This window comes from Camelina sativa, chromosome 6, assembly GCF_030686135.1.
Source record: "Camelina sativa cultivar CO46 ecotype springtype chromosome 6, ASM3068613v1".
Taxonomy (NCBI): Eukaryota; Viridiplantae; Streptophyta; class Magnoliopsida; order Brassicales; family Brassicaceae; genus Camelina; species Camelina sativa.
In genome coordinates this window covers 17,719,468-17,743,591 of record NC_141885.1, presented here as the reverse complement: position 1 = coordinate 17,743,591, position 24,124 = coordinate 17,719,468, and the positions used below count along the sequence as shown (strand labels likewise).

The 24,124-nt window shown below is 38.6% G+C and overlaps 1 protein-coding gene and 2 pseudogenes across 3 annotated transcripts; all 3 read left to right on the top strand.

Annotated features, from left to right (window-relative positions):
• The first annotated feature begins 5,911 nt into the window (after positions 1–5,911).
• On the top strand, positions 5,912–9,410 carry LOC147942742 (putative LRR receptor-like serine/threonine-protein kinase At3g47570; annotated as a pseudogene). The gene is made up of 2 exons (XR_015559408.1): positions 5,912–8,736; positions 8,845–9,410. The product of XR_015559408.1 is annotated as a putative LRR receptor-like serine/threonine-protein kinase At3g47570 (transcript).
• Positions 9,411–18,617: 9,207 nt separating this feature from the next.
• LOC147942741 (putative LRR receptor-like serine/threonine-protein kinase At3g47570 pseudogene) lies at positions 18,618–20,000 on the top strand (annotated as a pseudogene). Its single transcript, XR_015559163.1, has one exon. The product of XR_015559163.1 is annotated as a putative LRR receptor-like serine/threonine-protein kinase At3g47570 pseudogene (transcript).
• Positions 19,750–21,598, top strand: LOC104790935 (uncharacterized). Its single transcript, XM_010516732.3, has 2 exons — positions 19,750–21,087; positions 21,325–21,598. Exon 1 carries the CDS (start codon positions 20,083–20,085, stop codon positions 21,073–21,075), a length of 993 nt encoding a protein of 330 aa, XP_010515034.2. The 5' UTR covers positions 19,750–20,082; the 3' UTR covers positions 21,076–21,087; positions 21,325–21,598.
• The last annotated feature ends 2,526 nt before the right edge of the window (positions 21,599–24,124 follow it).

Sequence of the window (24,124 nt, the reverse complement as noted above, 5' to 3'; positions counted from 1 at the left end):
TGCCATCCGGTCACCGGTGGAGAGCTTATTCCTTAGTGCCAGCCAAGTACAGAAGGAGAACTTTGGTGTTGAGTGAACAAACCAAACACATTTGTACCAAGGGACCTCAGTTGCCGTGGAGCGGATTTGATTCCAAGTTTCCTTGGTGGAAAAACATGGACGAAACTGACCATTTTTCCCTTTCCAAAGAACCATATCTTCTCTGGTGGATCTGCTTTCAAATTTAGCCAATAGTTCAGCTTCCATTAGAGCATAGTGCTGCAGGCGGTGCCTCCTTCGACCACGTCTACCCCATGCGTCCGCAACTGTCATTGATCTGCTTATTCCCATATCAATGAAACCTCTGTCCCCCACTATGTCAATCAAACGCCCCATGGTTGACCAGTTATCAAACCAGAAAAACGTTTGTGAACCATTTCCCACTTCAGTTCTGCAAAAAGAAGCTGCAGAGTGACGATATTTGAGAATTTTTCTCCACATCCAGGAGCCTGCAGTGGTGGTTCTGAGGCTCCAAAAACACGCCTGCTTGAGTATCGAGCTATGTACCCACTTAACCCACAGAGAGTCCCCCGAAGACAATATTCTCCTAATCAACTTTAGACAACAAACATCATTCATTTCATTCAGAGATCTTAAACAGAGGCCACCTTCTTTCTTTGGCTTACATATGTCCTCCCAAGCGACCTTAGCTTTGTGAGGATTTAAATCCGCACAAGACCAGAGGAACGCTGAGCATAGTTTATCTATCTCACGAGTACATTGTTTTGGAAGACGAAAAGCAGAACACCAGAAACTGCATATGCTCCAGAGAACCGACTGAATCAAGTTTAAACGTCCCGCAAAAGAGAGGAAACGGGCTGTCCAAGAACCTATTTTTTTCTTAATTTGCTCAATGAGAGGCGAACAGTCTGAGAGAGACATACGTTTTGTAACTAAGGGCAAGCCTAAGTACCGAACCGGGAGTTGGGCAACCTCTAAGCTAAACCTGTCCTGAATCTCCTGGCTGGCAGATGCAGATAAACCACCAAGGTAAACTGTAGACTTCTCCATACTAATTTTTAAGCCTGATCGCTTAGCAAAACTGTCAAACACCTCGATTATGCCTTCAATGGACCTAACCTTACCATCAGAGAGGACCATAAGGTCATCCGCAAAACACAGATGGGTAACACCAAGTTGCTAACACTTTGGATGATAACCAAACTGTTGTCTGACTGCGCTATCTAACATTTTGGAGAGGACGTCCATAACAGTAACAAACAGGTATGGAGATAGAGATCATCCTTGTCTCAAACCCCTTTCACTTTGAAAGAAACCCACAAGTTCACCGTTTACCTGGACTGAGAAGGAAGCCGTTGTCACACAGAGCATTATCCAATGCACAAAAACAGGCGGCAAATCGAGGGTTGTCAAAACGTTTCTCAAGAAAGGTCATTGGACAGAGTCAAAAGCTTTTGATATATCAATCTTGATGGCACATCGGCTTGAAATGGAGTCTTTATGATAGTCCTTGACTAGTTCTGTAGCTAGTAGGACATTCTCAATTAATAAACGGTCCTTAACGAAAGCCGACTGATTGCCATAGATGAACTTTGGAAGGAGAAGCTTCAGATGGTTCGCTAAGATCTTGGAGATGACCTTATAAAGAACGTTACAGCATGAGATGGGGCGGTAATCCTTCATTTTGCGTGTCTCAACCTTTTTTGGAATCAGAGCAAGAATTGTAGCATTTGCACCTTTAGGAAGAAATCCTTTATCAAAAAAGGATTGAACCGCAAGTACAAACTCCACCCAATAATGTCCCAAGCCGCCTTAAAAAACTCAGAGGTGTAACCATCAGGGCCTGGAGATTTGTCAGAAGGCATTGCGAACAACACCGTCTTGATTTCCTCCGCCAAGACTGGTCTTGTAAGGCGTTGCTTATCTTCCAAGGAACACCGAAACGACAATAATGCCTGCAATTCTGCAACGTGAACCCCCGCATAATCAGAAGGGATAAGCTGGAGAAACTCCTTAAAATGACGCTCTGCTTCTATCTTGATACATGCCTCATCAGCAGTAATACTACCATCAGGCCGTTGGATTTCACGGATCACATTCTGGGCTGCTCGAACCTAAACTGCCCGATGGAAAGTTTTACTATTTTGATCTCCAACTTTCAACCAATGAAGCTTAGATTTCTGCTTCAAGTATTTCTCCTCAAGTCCTGCAACAAAACTCCACCTACCATAGGCTTGTTTCTCTTCCGCCATAGCAGTGGTAGAGGGATAAAGGAGGTTATATTCCTGCTTTTCACAAAGAGGAGCATATGCTTCCTTCGTTTTCACAACCAAATCGTCAATCCTGTTTCTTTTCATAGCTTTAAGTTTAGGCTTGAGTGCCTTAAGCTTCTTTGTAAACCAGAAAAGAGATGATGTAGACAAGTGGCTTAAACTCAGGCATGATTCTGTAAATTCTGTAGTACCCCAAAATTCCTCTAACAGTGGCTTAAACTCACGCATGTCCACCAAGGCATTTACAAATTTGAAAGGTTTACGACGTGGCCTAGGTACCCCTTGACTCACCAGGTTGATTCGACAGCGTGAATGATCCGAACACCCACCTGCTTCGAAAACATTATATGACTGTGGAAAGTCAGCGAGCCAAGCCTCACTTACCAACACACGGTCTAACTTTTTGGATATTAGATCATTCTCTCGCTTATTACACCAGGTAAACAGGGGGCTTTGAGACTCCAAAGCAGAGAGAGAACAGTAGTTCACTATAGACTGAAAATCTTCCATACCCTCCATAATACCAGGACCATCTGCACCACGGGAATGTTCCTCTATGGCTAAAGTCTCATTAAAGTCACCGAAAATAATCCAAGGCTTATCCCTCATTAGTGGAGAGTCCATATGACAGCGTAAATCCTCCCATAAGGCTTTCCTCTCTTCCATCAAATTGGATGCATAGACAAAAGAACAAAAAAACTCATTCCCTTCCTCCTCAAACTTAACTGAACAGGTAATAAGTTGCCCTGTTTTGTATACTGGAGTCAATCTCACATTACTCTGCCACACCACCCATATACGCCCTCAAGCATGATGCTCATAATTAGACAAAATCGACCAATCTTTGAATAACTTTGCACCCAACCACTGTGCCTTTCGCTCTTTAACCCTTGTCTCCAACAGACAACCAAAATGCAAATTCGGATCACCCACCCACTTCTTTACGATGGAATGTTTTGAAGTACGGTTTAAACCGCGAACATTCCAAAAAAAGCACGACATTAATGACGCTTTGAAGAGTTCCTCTTACTCTGATCCCTAAGATTGATGTTAGGGAGTTAAGTAGTAGGCTTCGAAATAACTTTATGAGTGGTCTTTGAAACACGAGGCAAATCTGGACGTAGTTGAGGGATTTGAGAAGTCCCTAACTGTGTCTCTTGCTGTGTGGGCATACCCGTATCATCCTCCACATGACTCGAGTCCTCGACAGCATCACTCAAAATCGTTTCTTCATCAGAAACAACCTCCTCTGTATCCCACTTATCACTTAGAGCTGAAAAAACAATGGATAGAATAGGTTCTAACAACTTCCTCTCTACAGACTTCTGCTGACCCGAGCTTCGAGTTGTTTTAGGTGTTGTCCACTCTTCCTCTCCTCTAGCAACGTTCCCCACAGGAGAAGTAACAACAGAGGGAAGAGGTTCACTTTCCCCTGTTTTGCTAGCAGGGGTCGAGGTTGGGATCAGTCTTGCTTCTTGATCAGAAACAAGGATAGGAGTGTTTTTAGTTGGTGAAACAGCAGGTTGAGCTAGACAAGTCTCCTTGAGATGGCCCCATTTACCACAAACTCCACACTTTGGCGGCAACCAAGGATAAGAGTACTTAATGTCGACCTCAAACTCTCCCTCTTCCTCTCCCATGAATACAAGATCCTTTGGTAAAGGCTTAGTCAAGTCCGCTTCAACCAGAATCTGTGCAACATCAAAACTTTTGCAGGCATCAGTTTTCGGGTGGAGGCGTACTGGTTTACCAACAGCGCTAGCCAAAAACTGTAAACCCTTATGGGTGAACATAGTGGGTGGAACATCAGTTAGAGTAACCGACAGGGGTATTGACTGCAAAGCAGGCTGAGTCTCCTCTTCATACGGAGACCACTTCGTTATGACCATGGGAATATCCATGATATTCCACATCCCACGATTCAAAATCCTACGCCTTAGAGACTCACTCCTAATCTGAAAGTTCACAGTAGTGTCATTAACTTCAAAAACATCAATCAAAGTGGAGGTGTCTCCCAAACGCCATATTTTGTTTACAATCATATGTATCTTACCCACATGAGGAGCCTTAGTGCTCAAAAATTTCCCAAGCAGGAAATCCTCCCATAGAGGTTTGGAGCCCTGCAAGACGTCCTTTGGAACGATGACCCGTTGTTGACCATCAACGTCCACTACATCAAACGGTTGCTTAGTGAAACCATGTTTCCGAGCTACATTGGCATAAGATCGCTTAGATTGTAAACCCACCCCCTGCTCCAGATTCGTTTCCTTTAACCCTTCCACCCTGTCATGCACCAATTGCAGACCACCAACCTCCTGAGAAACGTCATCCCCCTGAGAAGAAATCCTCTCATCCGACACCGGAATACCTCTCCCTAGAGTCGGGGAGGCCGCCAGCGGCATGATTCTTGCGTGAAAAGCCAAAACCCTAAATCGCCTTTTTTGTCTCTCGCCACGTCAGCCCTTTTTAAATTTGAGATTGCGACTGAGACAAAGCGGCGCCAGAGACTAAGGAAGAAGAAGAAGAAACAAGATTGCGACTTAAGTGAGCACCGACGACGACTTTGATATTTCCCGAATGGGAGACGACTTTACATGTAAAGAGTGTATGATGCCACATCAAGAACAGAGACATGGGAGAGAGTTCCATTGTCTTATAGAGATTGTGGACAGAGATATATAGCCTGCATTCTCTACTTCTAGACCAAAAGAGACTGCTCCTAAGGATTTCTGGTGGAGAAAGATTATTAAACCGAAAAAGAGAGAGAGATACAGTGATCCGTATGAGGAACTAAGTGAGTTCAAATTATGAAAACTCTGAGCTCTTCGTGTGATAAGTTTGAAGATGCGATCTCCTCTCTAATCTCTTCTCTTTCCCCAAGCTAAATCTCAATACGATTACTCTTTATTACTCAATGAAGAACGAAGTACAAAGCAATGATCAGTGTATCATCTTCTTAGAATCACCACTCTCAAATCTCATGCAGGAGAAGTCTATACACATTCAACATAGAGTGAGTATTTATAAAAACTAGTGAATTATATATATAGTATGTTTTTTTAGTAAGGTTGACTCTACGTGACTTAGACGGAAAGAGTCCCATGCCATTTTGGATCGGTCTGAAAGTTTTTAATGTGATTGCGAGCCAAATATACTACTTACTATCTCATGTTATATATCTTTGAGCTGCATTACCACCACACAAGGTACGTACATTTTGCTTTTGATTTTCGTCCGTTATATTCACTATTCTACAAAATATGATCAGAAGCATGATGACTGCATGAGGATTCTTTTTGTACTTTCTTTCAGTATGCCTCCCTCAATGTTACTTGAGGCATATAAACCTAACATATCGTCCCACAATTATTGCCATGCCGGTCCAGGAAATTAAACGTTGACAGTGACTCCAAAGAAACTTTGGTTACGTTTCTCTTTTTCTTTGCAATTTTAAAATATTATTGCAATTACAACAATTTCGGGAAGACTAGAGCATTTTTCATTTTTTTAGACCGTACGTTGACTACTTGACTTTCATGGCAATATACAATTAATAAACATTCGAATATGGAAAAATCTTGCAACTTTTCACTATATGGTTGGGAGCCATTAATGTAATCCTCCAAGTTGCATTATCGCCACAAGTTCAAAGACATTTTTCAATTGCGTCGTCTCGTCTCCTATATATTCATAATTCACTTTCCTGGAAAATTAATATGAGAAGCTTTCAAGAACAAACAAAAATGAGAAGCATGAGACTGTTTTCTTTGCTTGCTTTCCATGCTCTCATGCTACTCGAAGCACATGCTTTTACCGATACAACTGATAGGCAAGCGTTGCTCGAGTTCAAGTTTCAAGTTTCTGAAGACAAAATAGCTTTCATGTCCTCATGGAATCACTCATTCCCACTCTGCAAGTGGACTGGGGTTACTTGTGGCCGCAAGCACAAGAGAGTTACTAGTTTGGATCTTGTAGGATTGCATTTGGGCGGAGTGATATCACCATCTATTGGTAATCTTTCGTTTCTCATATATCTTGATCTATCTAAAAAATCTTTTGGTGGAACCATCCCTCAAGAGATTGGAAATTTGTTTAGACTTGAATACTTGTACTTGAACTCTAATATTCTGGGAGGAGGGATTCCAAGTAGTCTGGGTAACTGCTCTAGATTGTCGGATCTTCAATTATTTTCAAATAATCTTGGACAAAGTTTTCCTTCAGAACTAGGGTCATTGACGAAGCTTGTTAGTTTAAGTCTTCGTCAAAACAATCTAAAAGGGAAGCTTCCTGCATCTCTAGGAAACTTGACATCACTCAAGCAAGTTAGCTTTACATATAACTATTTAGAAGGAGAAATTCCGAATGAGGTGGCTAAATTGACTCAAATAGTGATTCTTCACTTAGGAGGGAATAAATTCTCAGGCGTTTTTCCTCCTGCTATTTACAATTTGTCCTCACTTCATAATTTATCTATTTTTTATAATCATTTCTCGGGTCGCCTGAGACATGATTTTGGTAGTCTGTTACCAAATCTTCTATCGTTAAATATGGGAGGGAATTATCTGACAGGAACCATTCCAACAACGCTTTCTAATATCTCGACTCTTGAAAGATTGGGAATGAATGAAAACAATATGACAGGAAGTATTCCTACTTTTGGAAAAAGTAAAAAATTTGCAATGGCTATTACTCCATACAAATTCTTTGGGAAGTTACTCTTTCGGAGATCTTGAATTCATCAGCTCTTTGACTAACTGCACCCAACTAGAGTTGTTAAGTATTGGTCGAAATAGGTTTGGGGGTGATTTGCCTATTTCCATTGCCAATTTCTCGGCGAATCTCGTAACTTTAGATCTTCAAGAAAACCTTATTTCTGGAAGAATTCCTCATGACATTGGGAATCTCATAAGCCTACAAACACTTATGTTGGGAGATAATATATTGACGGGACCACTCCCAACCTCTACCGGCAATCTTTTTGGACTTGTTATTTTACAACTCAATTCAAACCAAATGTCAGGAGAGATACTATCTGCTATAGGCAACCTCACTCGGCTAGAAGAACCCCATTTGTACAACAATAGTTTTGAAGTCTCAGTAATTGCAGTTACCTCCTCCAATTACAAATCGGGTATAATAACTTGAATGGGACTATACCTCATGAGATTATGAAAATCCCTACCCTTGTTCAACTAAGTATGGAAGGTAATTCTTTGAGCGGCTCTCTGCCAGACGATGTTGGAAGACTACAAAATCTTGTTAAACTATCACTTAATAACTTATCAGGACAACTCCCACAAATTTTGGGAAAATGTCTCTCGATGGAAGTTATGTATTTACAAGGAAATTATTTTTATGGAGCAATTCCAGATATAAGTGGGTTGATGGGTGTTAAAAGAATTGATTTTTCAAACAATAATCACTCTGGAACTATACCTGGATATTTTGCAAACTTTTCCTCGTTGGAGTATCTCAATTTATCCACTAACAAATTTGAGGGAAAGGTTCCTTTAGACAGAAAATTTCAGAATTCTACCGTGATTTTTCTATTTGGAAACAAAAATCTATGTGGAGGCATCAAGGAACTAGAATTAAAGCCATGCGTTGGGCAGGCAAAAAGCATCCATCTCTTTTAAGATAAGTTGGATGTTTTTTTAAAAGAGGTGGATGCTTTTTTTCCATTGGTGGCCAACGCATGGATTATTGGCCTGCTGGTTCTTCTTTTTTTTTCTAAACCAACATAGAGAAACTATGAACAATAGGAAAAGCAAAGATATGCCTAAACCACCTCTTTTAAGAAAGAAGAACCAGCAGGCCAATAATCCAGCTCCTTCCACATTGGATATTTTCCATGAGAAAATAAGTTATGGAGATCTTCGAAATGCGACTGATGGCTTCTCCTCAAGCAATATAGTTGGGTCAGGCAGTTTTGGTACTGTGTTTAAGGCATTGCTCTCGACAGATGTCACGATTGTTGCAGTGAAAGTTCTTAACATGGAGAGACATGGAGCGATGAAGAGCTTTATGGCAGAATGTGAATCTTTGAAGGACATAAGGCATCGTAATCTTGTGAAACTACTGTCAGCTTGCGCTAGTATTGATTTCCAAGGTAATGAATTCAGGGCTCTCATTTATGAGTTCATGCCGAATGGAAGCTTGGATATGTGGTTGCACCGAGAGGAAGTAGAAGAGGTTCATAGCCCCTCAAGAACCTTGACACTTATTGAAAGGCTCAACATTGCTGTAGACGTGGCTTCTGTTTTGGACTATCTTCATGTTCATTGTCATGAGCCTATAGCACATTGTGATCTTAAGCCGAGCAACATCCTTCTAGATGATGATCTAACTGCCCATGTTAGTGACTTTGGTCTGGCTCGTCTTCTCCTCAAATTCGACCAAGAGTCCTTCTTCAACCAACTAAGCTCAGCTGGAGTTAGAGGAACCATTGGCTATGCCGCACCAGGTAAAGCTATCACACAAGAGAAGTTATGTGTTTTCTTTGAACAATATTTATGTATTATACTTTTGCATAATAATCTTGATGTCATTTTCTGTGTGAGTTATGGTGCAGAATATGGAATGGGAGGGCAGCCGTCAATACATGGTGATGTTTTATAGCTTTGGGGTTCTCCTTTTGGAAATGTTCACTGGAAAAAGACCGACCAATGAGTTATTTGGGGGAAACTTTACCCTATACAACTACACCAAGTTGGCGTTGCCAGAAAAAGTATTGGACATTGCAGATAAATCGATTCTTCACAGTGGTCTGAGAGTCGGTTTCCCTGTTGTTGAGTGCTTGACATTGCTTTTCGAGGTGGGACTTAGGTGTTGTGAGGAATCTCCAATGAACCGTCTAGCAGCGAGTGAAGCAGCAAAGGAGCTAATCTCAGTTAGAGAGAGGTTCTTCAAAACCAAAAGAACAACCAGACGTTGAAGTGTTAATCATCTACAAAATTGCCCACCCACTTAAAAAGCCTTAATCTGAGGCCTATATATAATATCATATTGTCTTTCATAGTCTGTGGTTTGTCTATTTCCTCTGTTTATGCTCTGTTTTGTTTCCAGACAAGATTGAATGTTTCTGTTTGTAGCTTTAAATTTTTAGAGGATAATAATAATCTTGAAAAAGTTGAAGTACATGTGATTTATCTATCGCTCATAGTCTGGCAAATTTGGTCAATGTCTTGGCAGGGATGTCTCCACATCGGTTCATTTGGTTTTAATGCATCGTTGTTCTGGGAAGCCATTAGAGTCTCTTTTTGGATCTCTTTCTCATCTTTGGAAACTAGACTACAATTTGCAATTTCGTGGTAGGGATTGGAAGACATGTAATGCCAAATACGACTCTTTAAATCCTCACGCCAAGTTTTAAATCCAACACGTGAATTATTATCATCCGTAGGATTAATCTTTTCTTAATTTCCACTCTTAGTTTTGTATACTATAAATACATCCCAATTATCTTGCTGAATTAGTATGCAATGCATCTCCAAAAATTAAATCTCTACCTCGTCACATAACTCCGACGAATAGATTGACAATGAGTAAAGCTAGAAAGGAGTTATTCTAAATCAGAAGGAGGTTCTTTAAAGCCAGACGTTGAAGTGATTATGGTTTCCTCTACAGACTTTGTAACCCAATTATATATTTCTCTCTATTAAATATACTTAGAAGACTTTCAAAATAATGGGTGCTTGTTTTTTATGCAGAGTAAATATGAATCTTGTGTTACCAGATTTTAAGTAACAATTAGTTTTCGAATAAATATGAATTTTGTGTTATTTGCCGACAAATGTTGTTTTTCTTCTTTCAAGGGTTCAGGTTTGGTGTTATCGCCGCAAAGCCGTGGATCCTGCAACCACCGGCGTACATGTTCGAGCTTTTGTCTCAAGGTCTTTCAGCAGGATCTGATGTTTTTTTTTTCCGCGACGACAACGTCCTCTGTTTTTCCTCCTTTTGTAACTGTTGAAACCGTGTAATTTTCTAAGGCCAAGCCCAATTTTGGGGTGGCCCAATAATCTTATTATATAAATCTTGGTTCTCAAAGTTAGTAACTCACTAGATCATGACACTTGTTAGTTTTAACAATCTGAGATCAAAGTTAAAAACTCACCATATCGTGACACATGTTAGTTTTTACGTTTAAAAATAAACGTTAGTAACTCATCAAATCGTGACATGAGTCAATTTTAGCAATCAGAAATCACATATCAAAAATAGTAACTCATCAGATCGTGAAACGTGTCAATTTTAATATCAGAAATCACAATATTCAAGTTTGGTAAAACGAAACATAAGATAATTGTAATCTTATTATATTAAAATAAACTTTGTTAATCCTAAAAGGGAAAGAATTTTAAATACACCCCTCTATATAAGCAAATAGATGATGACATATGTTTCACCAAACAAAATAATTTCGACTAGCTTTGTTTTTCTTGGTAAAATTTTCTTCTTTGTTTTTATTAACCTTTTGTTTGACAGATCATCATTCTTGAACAAGTATCAAAGGCAATTTGTTTGTTGTCTAATCGAAGCAACTATATAAAAAGATTTCTAAATATTACCACGTGTTTTCGTCGCCGTTTCTTTGAATTTTGTTTCGTTTCTCAATTTCATAATGCATACTACACAATCTTTGACTTTGAAGTGTTAACAAAGTTTCTTATCCATAATAACTAAGGTTTTGGGATTAACAAATTTCTCACGGTGGTACTATTATTTCTATTAATTTGCAGGATAGGTAACATAAAAAAAAATGAATACACAAATGCAATATAACAACATAGATTATACAACACTAGATCAACTAAACATAAATCGTTCTTATTGTCGGACGATAGTACATCTTACAAGAAAGTGGGAAGAAAGACATTTTTAAAAAAAAACCAATGAGCTCATTGGAATAAATTTTCTCAGAAAATAGAAAATGGATTAAGAAAAATATACAGAAAATTATTAATTCTACAAAATGTAAATACTCACTTCTATATAAACATAGATCGGCTCATATTATTCATCTAACAAAATAATTTATTTAAAAATATTGTTTTCAACTTTGTTCTATTGGTCAAACTTCTAAAATGGGAACAAAATTTTTTCTTATTTTTTAAACCACCGAAATATACTCATACTTTCTACTTTTTCAGTTTGGAATAGGTAAGATTAATATGTTAACCCATAAAAAATAAAAGATTAATATATGCATCTTCTTTTTCTAATACTGTATTTTAAAATTTATTGTTGTAGTTATAGATTGTTTTATTTAATTATTTGAGATTCATATATTATTGTGCTTATAATTTTCTATTATTTCATTAATTATGTCAAAATAATTTTCTTCTAATTTTTCAACCTTGATTGGTTGGTTATAGACCTTTTTTTGTGCAAACATAATTGTTACCATTCGTTCAATCTCAAAAGGAGATAAAGAGGAGAAGGTCATCAACCTAATGGTTGGATAAAATAGGCTAATCAAACACAAGCCTACAACAAACATAGATAGATTGCAAAAACATAAATCGTTGTTGATAGATCCATAGGAGCTTGAAGACAGAGGCAACATAATGGTGTGTCAAAGAAACTTCCATGAAATACATTGGAAAATTTAACATTAGTTACTATCAAAAGATTTTGTAACGTTAGAAAAAAGGTCTTTAGTTTCATTGGTTGCTGGAGCAAGCCACTTTGAGATAGTCAAAAGACGTGAACATGTTCTCTCCACACAGAAGGAGGGCAGAGCCGAGATTCTCTCTACGGTAGAGGAGGTTGGACGCAAGGTTATCTCCCCAAGGGAGAAAGGTGGGGGAGGTTGGAAACAAGGTTATCTCCCCAAGGGAGGAAGGCAGAGCGAAGGTTCTCTCAATGGTGGAGGAGGTTTGATGCAAGGTTCTCTCCATAATGGAAGATGGCATAACCGAGGTTCTCTCCATAATGGAAGATGGCATAACCGAGGTTCTCTCCATGGTTAGTCATACATTATTGTGATGTAATTTATGTTTTAATCAAAATGTTTTTTGAGCCAACAATTTTAGTGATTAAAGAAACTATGCAAACGTGAAAATAAAGAGACATATAATAGTTGGCTTAATTTGTTCATATAGTCATTTTCTAGGTGGTGGTTGATATGTGGTATTTTTATCGGTATTGAGTCTTTGTTTTCTCTCTTATTTTATACTTTATATTGAGTCAAAGTATGTTTTTGGAGTCTTTTAGTTCTTTATCGAGTTTTTATAGGTTTTAAAAATACTTTGGAGGAAAATGGAAGAAAAATGAGCAATTTTGGATGTAAACAAGCATATGAGATGGATGTTGGTTCACGTGACAACCCGCCTACTAGAGGAATCCGCATGGCTAAGCAACAAAGTGTAACCCGACAACTTTCACGTTAAAACACGCCTATCTCAGAAACCCGCTGGCTGAAAAGCGAAGTCTAACCCGACAAATTTCATGTTAAAACCCGCCTATATGAGGAACCCGCCTGGCTAAGCAACAAAGTCTAACCCAACAACTTTCACGTTAAAACATGCATATATGAGAAACCCGCCTGGATGAAAAGCGAAGTCTGAACCGACAAGTTTCACGTCAAAATCCGCCTATTTCAAAAACCCGCCTGGCTGAGAAATGTTTTGACTAGGTTGTTACCTTTTGTTTTACCTTATTTGGAGAACTCTATAAATACCTTTTATTTGCTGGGAGAAAAACCCTAAGTTTTATTGCACGCTTTCTTTTCTGCAATCTGAGACTTTTTGTAAGCCGTTCTTTTGGGATTCTAGAGATTCATCCACATTGACAATTTGGAGAAGATTTCTTAACCCTTTCTTATTATTTCTGCAATTTAATCATGTTTTCTTCATCTATGATTTCTGTTAATTTTGCTATGTGTGATTAGTTCTCCAATTGGGTTTTAGGGTTCTAATTAGGAGATTCAATGAATTGATGTTTTAATTATTGTTTGGAGTTCTTAATCCTTAGGTTCTTTGATTCACATGACCTTAATGCTAAAATAGGACTGATCACCTTGTTTTAGACTCTAGGTTTTTCTATGCATCAAAAGTGTTCGATAGAATGCCTGAAAGAGTGTGAATTGAGCAATGTAATTCTAGCCTGCGAAAGTTGATGTTAGGACGCATTGTGAACTTAATGAACTTGATTGTAATGCAAATTTGGCTAGGAGGTTGCAAATGAAAGTTTAGCAAACTAATAGTCAAATTTAGTTTCTAATGCCTTGAAAGAGGGTTAGTCTCTTGTAGTGTTCATGTTCTAGAATGGTTCTTAATTATTGAATTTCATATTTCATTTTCTCATTAGTCATTGATCTCTGAAATACCATATGACCCAATGTTTTAATCTTATAAGTTAATCGATTTTATTTCTTTGTATTTTTATTTACAAACTTGAAAACTAAACAAACAAACATTCTTCCACTTTAGCTATTTACGACTCTCGCAAATCTTTAATGTACCATTGGTCCTTGTGGATTCGATCCCGTATATACTACCTTGCGGTTAAGTGTATCGGGTAATTACTCGAGCAATCAAGTTGGCGCCGTTGCCGGGGACCAATTGCGTTACCTAGAGATTTAGGATTAGTTATTAGTCTCGAGCATTTTAATTTCTTTTGCTAACTAATATTTTCTCTTTCTTTTTGGTGTTTTTTGTGTATATGAAATATTAAAAAAAAATGTCACATAGTATAAGGGAGGTGTTGGCCATGGAATACAATGATATGCCACAAGAAGAGGATGATGATCCATATGTGGAGCCACCATTTGATGAGAGTGTTCTTACACCGGAACAAAAGGTTAAGTTGGATGAACTTCACACGGAACATCCTACACTGCTAAGGAGTGATTTAGCGGTTTTAATTCGGCTGAACCTCTTATCATTCCGGGCAGCATGTGAAGGAAGAGAACTTACATCTCTTGAAGAACAAGAAGCCCATGATCTTGAAAAGGTAATATATTGGGTTCCACCAAGCGAAATAGAAGGTACATGCGTTTCAACCCTTGACACTCATGATTTTGAGGATTTTCACATGCCTTGCATTGAAGATGTGACTTCTATTTTACATACTCCCATGATCGTTGATGAATGTTATGCTTTGATATGTGAGACCCAACAACTAGATACTTTAAGAGCAACAAAACTTGCTAAGGATTACTATGAAATATGTTTTGATATTGAATATCAATGTGCTTTGAATGCTCATAATCTCGAGTTTAAGTTTTCAATGCCTGAAATATCTAGTTCTCTTCTTGAAGAATCTTACTTAGGAGTTGTGCTTGATATTGATAAAATATTGTATGAGAATGAAGATCCTAAGGTTGATTTTTTGGATGAGAATATTGTGATGTATGAGATTAATGGGGATGAAGTTGATTATTTTGTGAAAACCTCTTTAAAACCTGAAATTGACTTTATTTTTCCTCTAAATGCATTTGATTCTCAAGAGCATCCAACCATTAAAGAACATTTCAATATATATGCTACATTTGTAGTAAATTTGGTTGATGTTTATTTTGTCTCCCTATTATGGGTAATTATGTGTTACTTGGAGCCTATTGTTTCCTGCGGTAACAGGAGAAGGCCTAAAGGTCCATTGGCTCAACCTTTTGATTCTTATGATTAACACTTTGAGTTCAGCGGTCAAGCTAAAGATGCAAAACAAGTGCTTTGCGGGAGGCAACCCACCAGGAATTTCTCTATTTTACTATTTAATTTTCTTTGAAATTTCTTTTGAGTCTGTTTGACATCTTTTATTGGATTTGTTTTCACACTGAGACGGTGTGAAGCGAGTCTGGGGGAAGGTGTCATATGTCTACTAATCTTGTTTGCTTTGGTTGTTTCTCTTTTGTTGATTTCTTTTGAGTCAGTCAGTTTGTTTATTGAGTCAAAATGCTGGTTGAGAACTATGATCTTTTCTTAGGGAATTGCACCATGCTTGATTCATTGCCTTGGGAGTTGGGAACATTTAGCATTCTTTAAGGATGACTTGGAAGTTTAGAAAAAAAAATCATGACTTGAGCACTTCAATAATTCCTGCCACTTGAAAATTTGGATGATTTGAGCTTGGCCTTGCTTATTTGGACTTAATATGGACTTATTATATCTCACTTAGAGGGTTGAGAATCATGTAATGGATCATACATTTAGAGTTTAGTGTACATCATTTTTACCACTCTTTGTAAAATCTTAATGGCTAGACTCATTTTTAGTCTAGTACCACACCTTTACCCCTATCCTTGCTTCATACCACTCACATTCTCTGGTCATCATCATCATGTGCATTCATGTGCAAAAACTATGGAGTATACAGACCGACATAGCTTTCCTTTAGTTAGGATTGTCATTGTAGTTTGTTTGGGTGATTGATATCGAATTTTTTTGGTTGTGAGGTTATGTTCATAAGCATGTGTTGAGTTTTCATGATTTAGTTCTTTTGATGCAATTTTGTGAGACTAGAACCGGTTCCACTCTTCCATATATAAAAAAAGATAAGAAAACAGAGAAAACAAACAAAATGAATAAAATGGGAAAGGAGTAAGAATGGAACCGGAAAAGTCAGAGTACTCTTATTTATTTATCAAAAGCATCTAGAACAATGATGATTTGTTTGGAGTTTTACGTTGGTTGGTTTGATCCGAGTTAGAGGGAAGCTGTGTACCTCCCAATTGGTCTGTGTCTCACTGTGATTTTGCATAATGATTTGCATCCGTTCACATTGCTGGAAACCTTAAACACTTGAGCCACCTTGAAATTGTCCTTACACCTAGACCATAATGTGTTCGATATCCCCTTTGTGAGAGTGCACACATTTTACTAATGAATGTTAAAAGGTTAAGTTATCTGATTCTGAAAGTCTTTGTGATCTTAGGATTTATGAAGTTGCTACGGTCATGGCAAAGTACGATTTAGTACGGTTTGATATGAGCTTTGTGATGTTGGTTTGCAGGAAATTGTTTTATAGCGTAATCCCAGAAGAATATGTGAGTTCTGGCGTTTTCAAACCTCTTTCCTTGGCAAAGTTTTTTGTTTTGCTTGAGGGCAAACAAAGATCTAAGTCGAGGGGGAGTTGATATATGGTATTTTTATCGGCTTTATGTCTTTGTTTTCTCTCTTATTATATACTTTTTATTGAGTCAAAATGTGTTTTTGGATTCTTTTAGTTCTTTATCGAGTCTTTATAGGTTTTAGAACACTTTGGAGGAAAATGGAAGAAAAATGAGCAATTTTGGATGCAAACAAGCATATGAGATGGATGTTGGTTCACGTGAAAACCCACCTACCAAAGGAATCCGCCGGGCTAAGAAACAAAGTCTAACCCGACAACTTTCACGTTAAAACACGCCTATCTGAGAAACCCGCCTGGCTGAGAAGCGAAGTCTAACCCGACAAATTTGATGTTAAAACCCGCATATCTGAGGAACCCACCTGGCTAAGAAACAAGTCTGAACTGGCAAGTTTCACGTCAAAAACCGCCTACTTAAAAAACCCGCATGGCTGAGAAATGTTTTGACTAGGTCGTTACCTTTTTTTACCTTATTTGGAGAACTCTATAAATACTTTTTATTTGCTGGGAGAAAAACCCTAAGTTTTATTCCATGCTTTCTTTTCTGCAACCTGAGACTTTTTGTAAGTCGTTCTTTTGGGATTCTAGAGATTCATCCTCATTGACAATTTGGAGAAGATTTCTAAACCCTTTCTTATTATTTCTGCAATTTAATCATGTTTTCTTCATCTATGATTTTTGTTAATTTTGCTATGTGTGAGAAGTTCTCCAATTGGGTTTTAGGGTTCCAATTAGGAGATTCAATGAATTGATGTTTTAATTATTGTTTGGAGTTCTTAATCCTTAGGTTCTTTGATTCACATGATCTTAATGCTAAAATAGGACTGATCACCTTGTTTTAAACTCTAGGTTTTTCTATAAATCAAAAATGTTCGATAGAATGCCTGAAAGAGTGTGAATTGAGCAATGTAATTATAGCCTGCGAAAGTTGATGTTAGGACGCATTGTGAACTTAATGAACTTGATTGTAATGCAAATTTGGTTAGGAGGTTGCAAATGAAAGTTTAGCAAACTAATAGTCAAATTTAGTTTCTAATGCCTTAAAAGAGGGTTAGTCTATTGTAGTGTTCATGTTCTAGAATGGTTCTTAATTATTGAATCTTATATTTCATGTTCTCATTAGTCATTGATCTCTGAAATACCATATGACCCAATGTTTTAATCTTATAAGTTAATCGATTTTATTTCTTTGTATTTTTATTTACAAACTTGAAAACTAAACAAACAAACATTCATCCGCTTTAGCTTTTTACGACTCTCGCAAATCTTTAATGTACCATTGGTCCTTGTGGATTCGACCCCGTATATACTACCTTGCAGTTAAGTGTATCGGGTAATTACTCGCAATCAGTGGTAAATAATATATTTGTAACATACAATATACCTAGGTGTAAAAAATACACTTTTAGTGGTAATATACAAAAAAGATTTGTATATGGATATAAATCAATGTATTATAGCAAAAAAAATTATAAATAATGTATAATAAATTTTAATATATTTTTATTAAATTTAAATTTATTTACAAAAAATTTAACCTGCACATCGGACTGGTCCTTTTCTAGTATTAATATAAAGTTTATTATATAAAAAAAAATTCTTATATTGGTTATATTTCTTTACATTGTAGTTCTGAGAAGCGATTACAGTCAGTCCTGGGTTCTCTTCTTCATCTTCTGTGTTACTGTTTTGCTTCTTTTTTCTTTGTTCCCTGCTATTAGGACCTAGCTAGCTCACAAATATTTTTGTCTAGCTATGCGGTCAAGGCATTCTTGGTCAGAAGCATTGCTACATTAACTTTTTACCTGGTCTATGAAGATTTTGAATATAAGAATTGTGTGTAAATTACTATTTTATGTAGTGATATTCCTTATAACTGCGAGGCCAAAGATTTTAATTTGCTTATAATTTTATAATATTGTTGTCTTGTTTAATAAACAACTTTCTTGATTCTGATTCTTTATATGAATCTTGTGTTAACAGCTTTAACAAATGATAAGCATTTTCCTGGGGTAAATAAACGAAAAGTCCCAGTCGGATGTAACTTAAAAGTGTTTTTTTTTTAGTCGTTGAGGGTTAACACATTAACATATGACGTCTAAAAAAAGTTTAAAGACTCGTGAAATGTATTTTTGTCTTTCTAGACAGTTGACTAGTTGACTTACACGGCATATGAGTCTAGACGGCAAGAATCTATGCCATTTTGGACAATTCTCTTTGGTTGTGAGCATATATCTTATCGCTATTTCTTGCTTCAAGTTTAATTTTCACCACAAGTTAAGGTATTTTGCAGTCGATTCATCTCTTATATATACACTTTCCTACAAAACATGAGAAGCACCACAAGCTTTTAAACCAACAAAAGAAAAAAATATGGGAAGCATGAGAGTGATAAGCAAGCGTTGTTACTTGAACATATATATCTTATCGCTATTTCTTTTACTTGCTTTCAATGCTCTCATGTTACTTGAAGCACATGGTTTTACCGATGAAAGTGATAAGCAAGCGTTGCTCGCGTTCAAGTCTCAAATTTCTGAAGACAAAAGAGTTGTCTTGTCCTCGTGGAATAACTCATTCCACTCTGCAACTGGATGGGGGTTACATGTGGCCGCAAACACAAGAGAGTTACTCGTTTGGAGCTCAAAAGATTGCAATAAGGCGGAGAGATATCGCCATCTATTGGTAATCTTTCCTTCCTCATATATCTTGATCTCTCTAATAATTCCTTTGGTGGAAACATACCTCAAGAGGTGGGAAACTTGTTTAGACTTGAATACTTATATATGGGCATTAATTATCTGGGAGGAGGGATTCCAGCCAGTTTGTCTAACTGCTCTAGATTGTTGGAACTTGATTTATTTTTGAATCCTCTTGGACGAGGTGTTCCTTCAGAACTAGGGTCATTGACAAACCTTGTTGTTTTAAATTTCCGTGATAACAATCTGAAAGGGAAGCTTCCGACATCTCTAGGAAACTTGACATCACTCATCCAAGCTAGTTTCGGAGGAAACAATATGGAAGGAGAAATTCCAGCTGATATAGCTAGGCTGAGTCAAATGATGATACTTGAATTATCATTCAACAAATTCTCAGGTGTTATTCCCCCTGCTATCTATAATATGTCCTCACTTGGGATTTTATATATGGCTTTAAATCATTTCTCGGGTCCCCTGAGACCTGATTTTGGTATTCTGCTACCAAATCTTCAAGAGTTAAATATGGGAAGAAATTATCTCACAGGTTCCATTCCAACAACATTTTCCAATATCTCGACTCTTCGAAAAGTGGCATTGAATGACAACAATCTCACAGGAAGTATTCCTACCTTTAGAAATGTACCAAATTTGCAATGGTTAATTCTCAGTGGCAATTCTCTGGGAAGTTACTCTTCTGGAGATCTTGAATTGATCAGTTCTTTAACAAACTGCACCCAACTAGAGAAATTAGGGATTGGTGGGAATAGGCTTGGGGGTGAGTGAAAGACATATATATATTTTGTTACACGTATCTAGGAAATTGTTTAAGTTGTTAATATTGTTCCAGATTGTGTGGAACCTCACCTCGATCCTCTCCTCTATTTGTGTAACTATTTTGGCTATATAAGCCTTGTACTCGTATAATGTAACCGATGAGGAATTCCACAAGATTTTCATGGTATCAGAGCATCTAGGACTTTGATCCTCTTTCATTTCTTTTCTCTCTCTCTTTTCTTTTATCTGTTTCTTTCTTTTCGCCATTAATGGCTGCTCCTAACAGCTCTAATGAACGCTGTTTTGGTGTTACAAACATCAAAAATCAAATACTTGTGCTCCTTGATGAAGATGAGCACAACTATGATGCCTGGCGTGAGCTTCTTCTCACACACTGCATGGCTTTCGACGTCTCCGGTCATTTGGATGGTTCTCTCCATCCTGCCAATGCCAACGACGATGCTTGGTTGAAACGTGATGGTCTGGTGAAGCTTTGGCTTTACAGCACCATGGCGCCACCACTGTTTCGCTCCTCCTTCCAGACCGGTGGTACTGCTCGTGACGTCTGGAATCGTGTGGAGTCTCAATTCCGTAACAACAAAGATGCGAGAGCCATTCAACTCGACAACGAACTCCGCACAATGGAGATCGGCGACATGACTGTTCGTGACTATTGTCAGAAGATGAAATCAACAGCAGCTCTTCTAACCAATGTTGGTACACAAGTCACCGACCGGACTCTCGTTGTGTACATCATAAATGGTCTTAACGACAAGTTTGATAACATCATTAACGTTATCAAACACAAAGATCCTTTTCCTTCTTATGAGTCTGCCAAATCGATGCTTGAGTGGGAAGAGACCAGACTCAAGAAGAGTACTCGTGTCACTGCTTCACACTCAGACACCTCCTCGTCCTCAACTGCACTCACTGCCACGACCACACCAGTGCAGAATCCACACTTTCGCAACCGCAACGACGGTCACAGAGGAAATCGCAGAGGAGGAAGAGGCAACAACAGAGGAAACAGAGGACATTCCTCCTACAATCGCAATCCTGGAATGGACCACCGTTTTGGCCACCACAACCTCCATACTGGATGCCTCAATACCCGCAGTGGCCACCAGCTCCGCGCTCATTTCCTGCTCCACCACAGCAGGCCAACCTCGTTGAATTTCCGTTGCAAGCTTACACCTCTGAAGCCATCGCCGATCCTTCTTCTACGGACTGGTACATGGATTCCGGCGCCACGGCACATCTAGCTGCAGATGCAGGTACGCTCCACTCTACTTTTAAACATAACACCGGTCAATCTGTCTTTGTGGGTAACGGTTCCTCCATCCCTGTCTCAGCCATAGGTTCATCTTAAATTCAAACAAACACCAAATCCCTATCTCTTAACAATGTCCTAGTCACTCCTAAAATTGTTAAGAATCTAATCTCTGTTCGTAAATTCACTAAAGACAATTGGTGTTCTGTTGATTTTGATCCTTTTGGTTTTTACTGTTAAGGACCTTCAAACACGGACATCAATGCTCCGAAGTGATAGCTCCGGCGATCTCTACTCTCTTCCTTCCACAATCAATAAAACGCCGGTAGCTTCCACAGCTCTTTTGGCTACAACCCCCGATCTATGGCACAAACGCTTAGGTCACACAAATAATGCTTCTCTTTCTTCTATTTTTCAATTGAATCCTATGTTATGTAATAAAGGGAAACTTTCATCTTCTTGCGAACCTTGTTTTTTAGGGAAATCAATAAAGCTTCCGTTTGTTGCTTCTGAAACTTTGGTTACTCAACCCTTTGACATAGTCCATTCGGACATATGGACATCTCCCATCCCTAGCGTGAGTGGTTTTCGTTATTATGTGTTGTTTCTTGATCAATTCACTCACCATCTATGGGTTTATCCCCTTCGTCGTAAGAGTGACGTGTTTTCAAAGTTCCTTCATTTTTCAAATCTAATTGAAAATCAATTTCACACTTCCATCAAAAATTTCCAGTGTGATAATGGGGGGGGGGGGAATATAACAACAAAGATTTTCACAACTATTTTGGCTCTAAAGGTATACATTTCCGTTTTTCCTGTCCACACACATTATCAGCAAAATGGCCGTTCAGAGAGGATGATTCGAACCATTAACAACACCGTTCGAACTCTCCTATTCCAAGCTCGACTCTCACCATCATTTTGGGTCGAAGCTCTACATACAGCGGCTCATATCCTCAACATCACACCATCAAAAGCCATTTCCAATCAAATTCCCTTCACTTTGCTTTATAACAAACGCCCAGCCTATGAGCATCTCAGAGTTTTTGGATGCTTATGTTTCCCGAACCTGAATCACTCTACTCTGCCTAAGTTGTCCCCACGCACAACCCCGTGTTTGTTCCTTGGCTACCCAACCCAACATAGAGGATACCGCTGTATGGATTTGAAAACAAATCGTATAATCATCTCGCGTCATGTTTTCTTTGACAAAGAGAAATTTCCCGCTGCAAACCTTTCTGCACCAAAAGAAATGTATTCTTTTCTAGACACACCTGAACCATCACCGCTCTTTAAATCCATCTTGCAAGCCCCATTCTCTTCACCACCGTAACTCCCACCACTTACAGCACCAACACGCCCTCCTCGTCCGGACCCAATCTTTCATGTTCCCTCTACCATTCAAACTAGATCCAAATCTGGTATCACCAAACCCAGACAGATGATATCACTTCTTGCCAAAACCAACGCTCTTCTTCACAAAACCAAATCCCCAATACCAAAAAGCCATCTCTCTGCTCTCTCAGACCCTAACTGGAATCCCGCAATGACAGATGAACATGATGCTATGATTAAAACTAAGAGTTGGAACTTAGTTCCTCGTCCGCCTAATGTTAATATTGTTCGATCTATGTGGTTATTTAAACACAAGTACGATGAGAATGGTGTTTTGTCACGTCATAAAGCGAGATTGGTTGCTAATGGAAAGTCTCAAAAAGAGGGTGTCGACTACACAAAAACATTTAGTCCGGTCGTTAAGCCTGCTACAATTCGTGTGGTTCTTAATGTGGCTGTTGGTTTGGCATGGCCAATACATCAATTAGATGTTAAAAACGCGTTTTTACAAGGGGATCTAGAAGAGACTGTCTATATGCATCAACCACCGGGGTTTGTTGATCCTAACTATCCAAATCATGTTTGCAAATTGAACAAAGCAATCTATGGCCTTAAACAAGCTCCTAGAGCTTGGAATGCTCGATTTACGTCTTTCTTGAAACTCATGGGCTTTGTTCAAAGTAGAGCAGATCCGTCTTTGTTTATTTTCAGGAAAGGACGTGACTTCTCCTATCTGCTCTTATATGTCGATGACATCCTTCTCACAGCCTCAACAACAACATTACTGCAACGTGTCATTGCCAAGCTCAAATCAGAATTCCCGATGACAGACATGGGCAAACTGCGTCACTTTCTTGGCATAAAAGCAGAGTACAACAAAAGGGGTCTCTTTTTATCACAATCTGTTTATGCGCAGGACATACTTGCTTGAGCTGGAATGTCCGCCTGCAAACCTCTGGCCACTCCAGTGGACCTCAAGTCAAAACTCTCCATCGACGACAGCGACCCAGTCGCTGATCCAACATCTTATCGCCAACTTGCCGAAGCTCTCCAATATCTAACTTTGACAAGGAGAGATATCTCTTATGCAGTTCATCAGATTTGCCTCTATATGCACACTCCACGACAACCACATCTCGTTGCACTCAAACGTATTCTCCGATAACTAAAAGGGACAGTCAATTATGGAATACAGATGGTCCGAGGTCAAATAGATACACTTACAGCTTACTCCGATGCCGACTGGGCAGGCTGTCCAGAAACCCGTTGTTCTACTTCCGGTTACTGTGTCTTTCTAGGTCCGAATCTTGTGTCTTGGTCCGCCAAACAACAGCCAACGCCGTCTCGTTCCAGTTCGGAGGCAGAGTACAAAGGCGTCGCCAACACTGTTGCCGAGCTCACTTGGATACGGAATCTTATGCTAGAGCTCCACCGACCAATTCAACATGCCTCTGTCGTTTACTGTGATAATATCGGGTCCGTCTACCTCTCAACTAACCCAGTACGACACCAACGAACAAAGCATGTAGAGCTCGACATACATTTCGTCCGAGACAAGGTAGCTATCAGCGAGGTCAAGGTTCTGCACGTACCTACTTCACTCCAATATGCAGATATTTTCACAAAAGGCCTACCTAGTTCAATTCACAATGAGTTTCGCATCAGCCTCACCGTTCTTCCGACGATGTGACTGCGGGAGGGTGAAA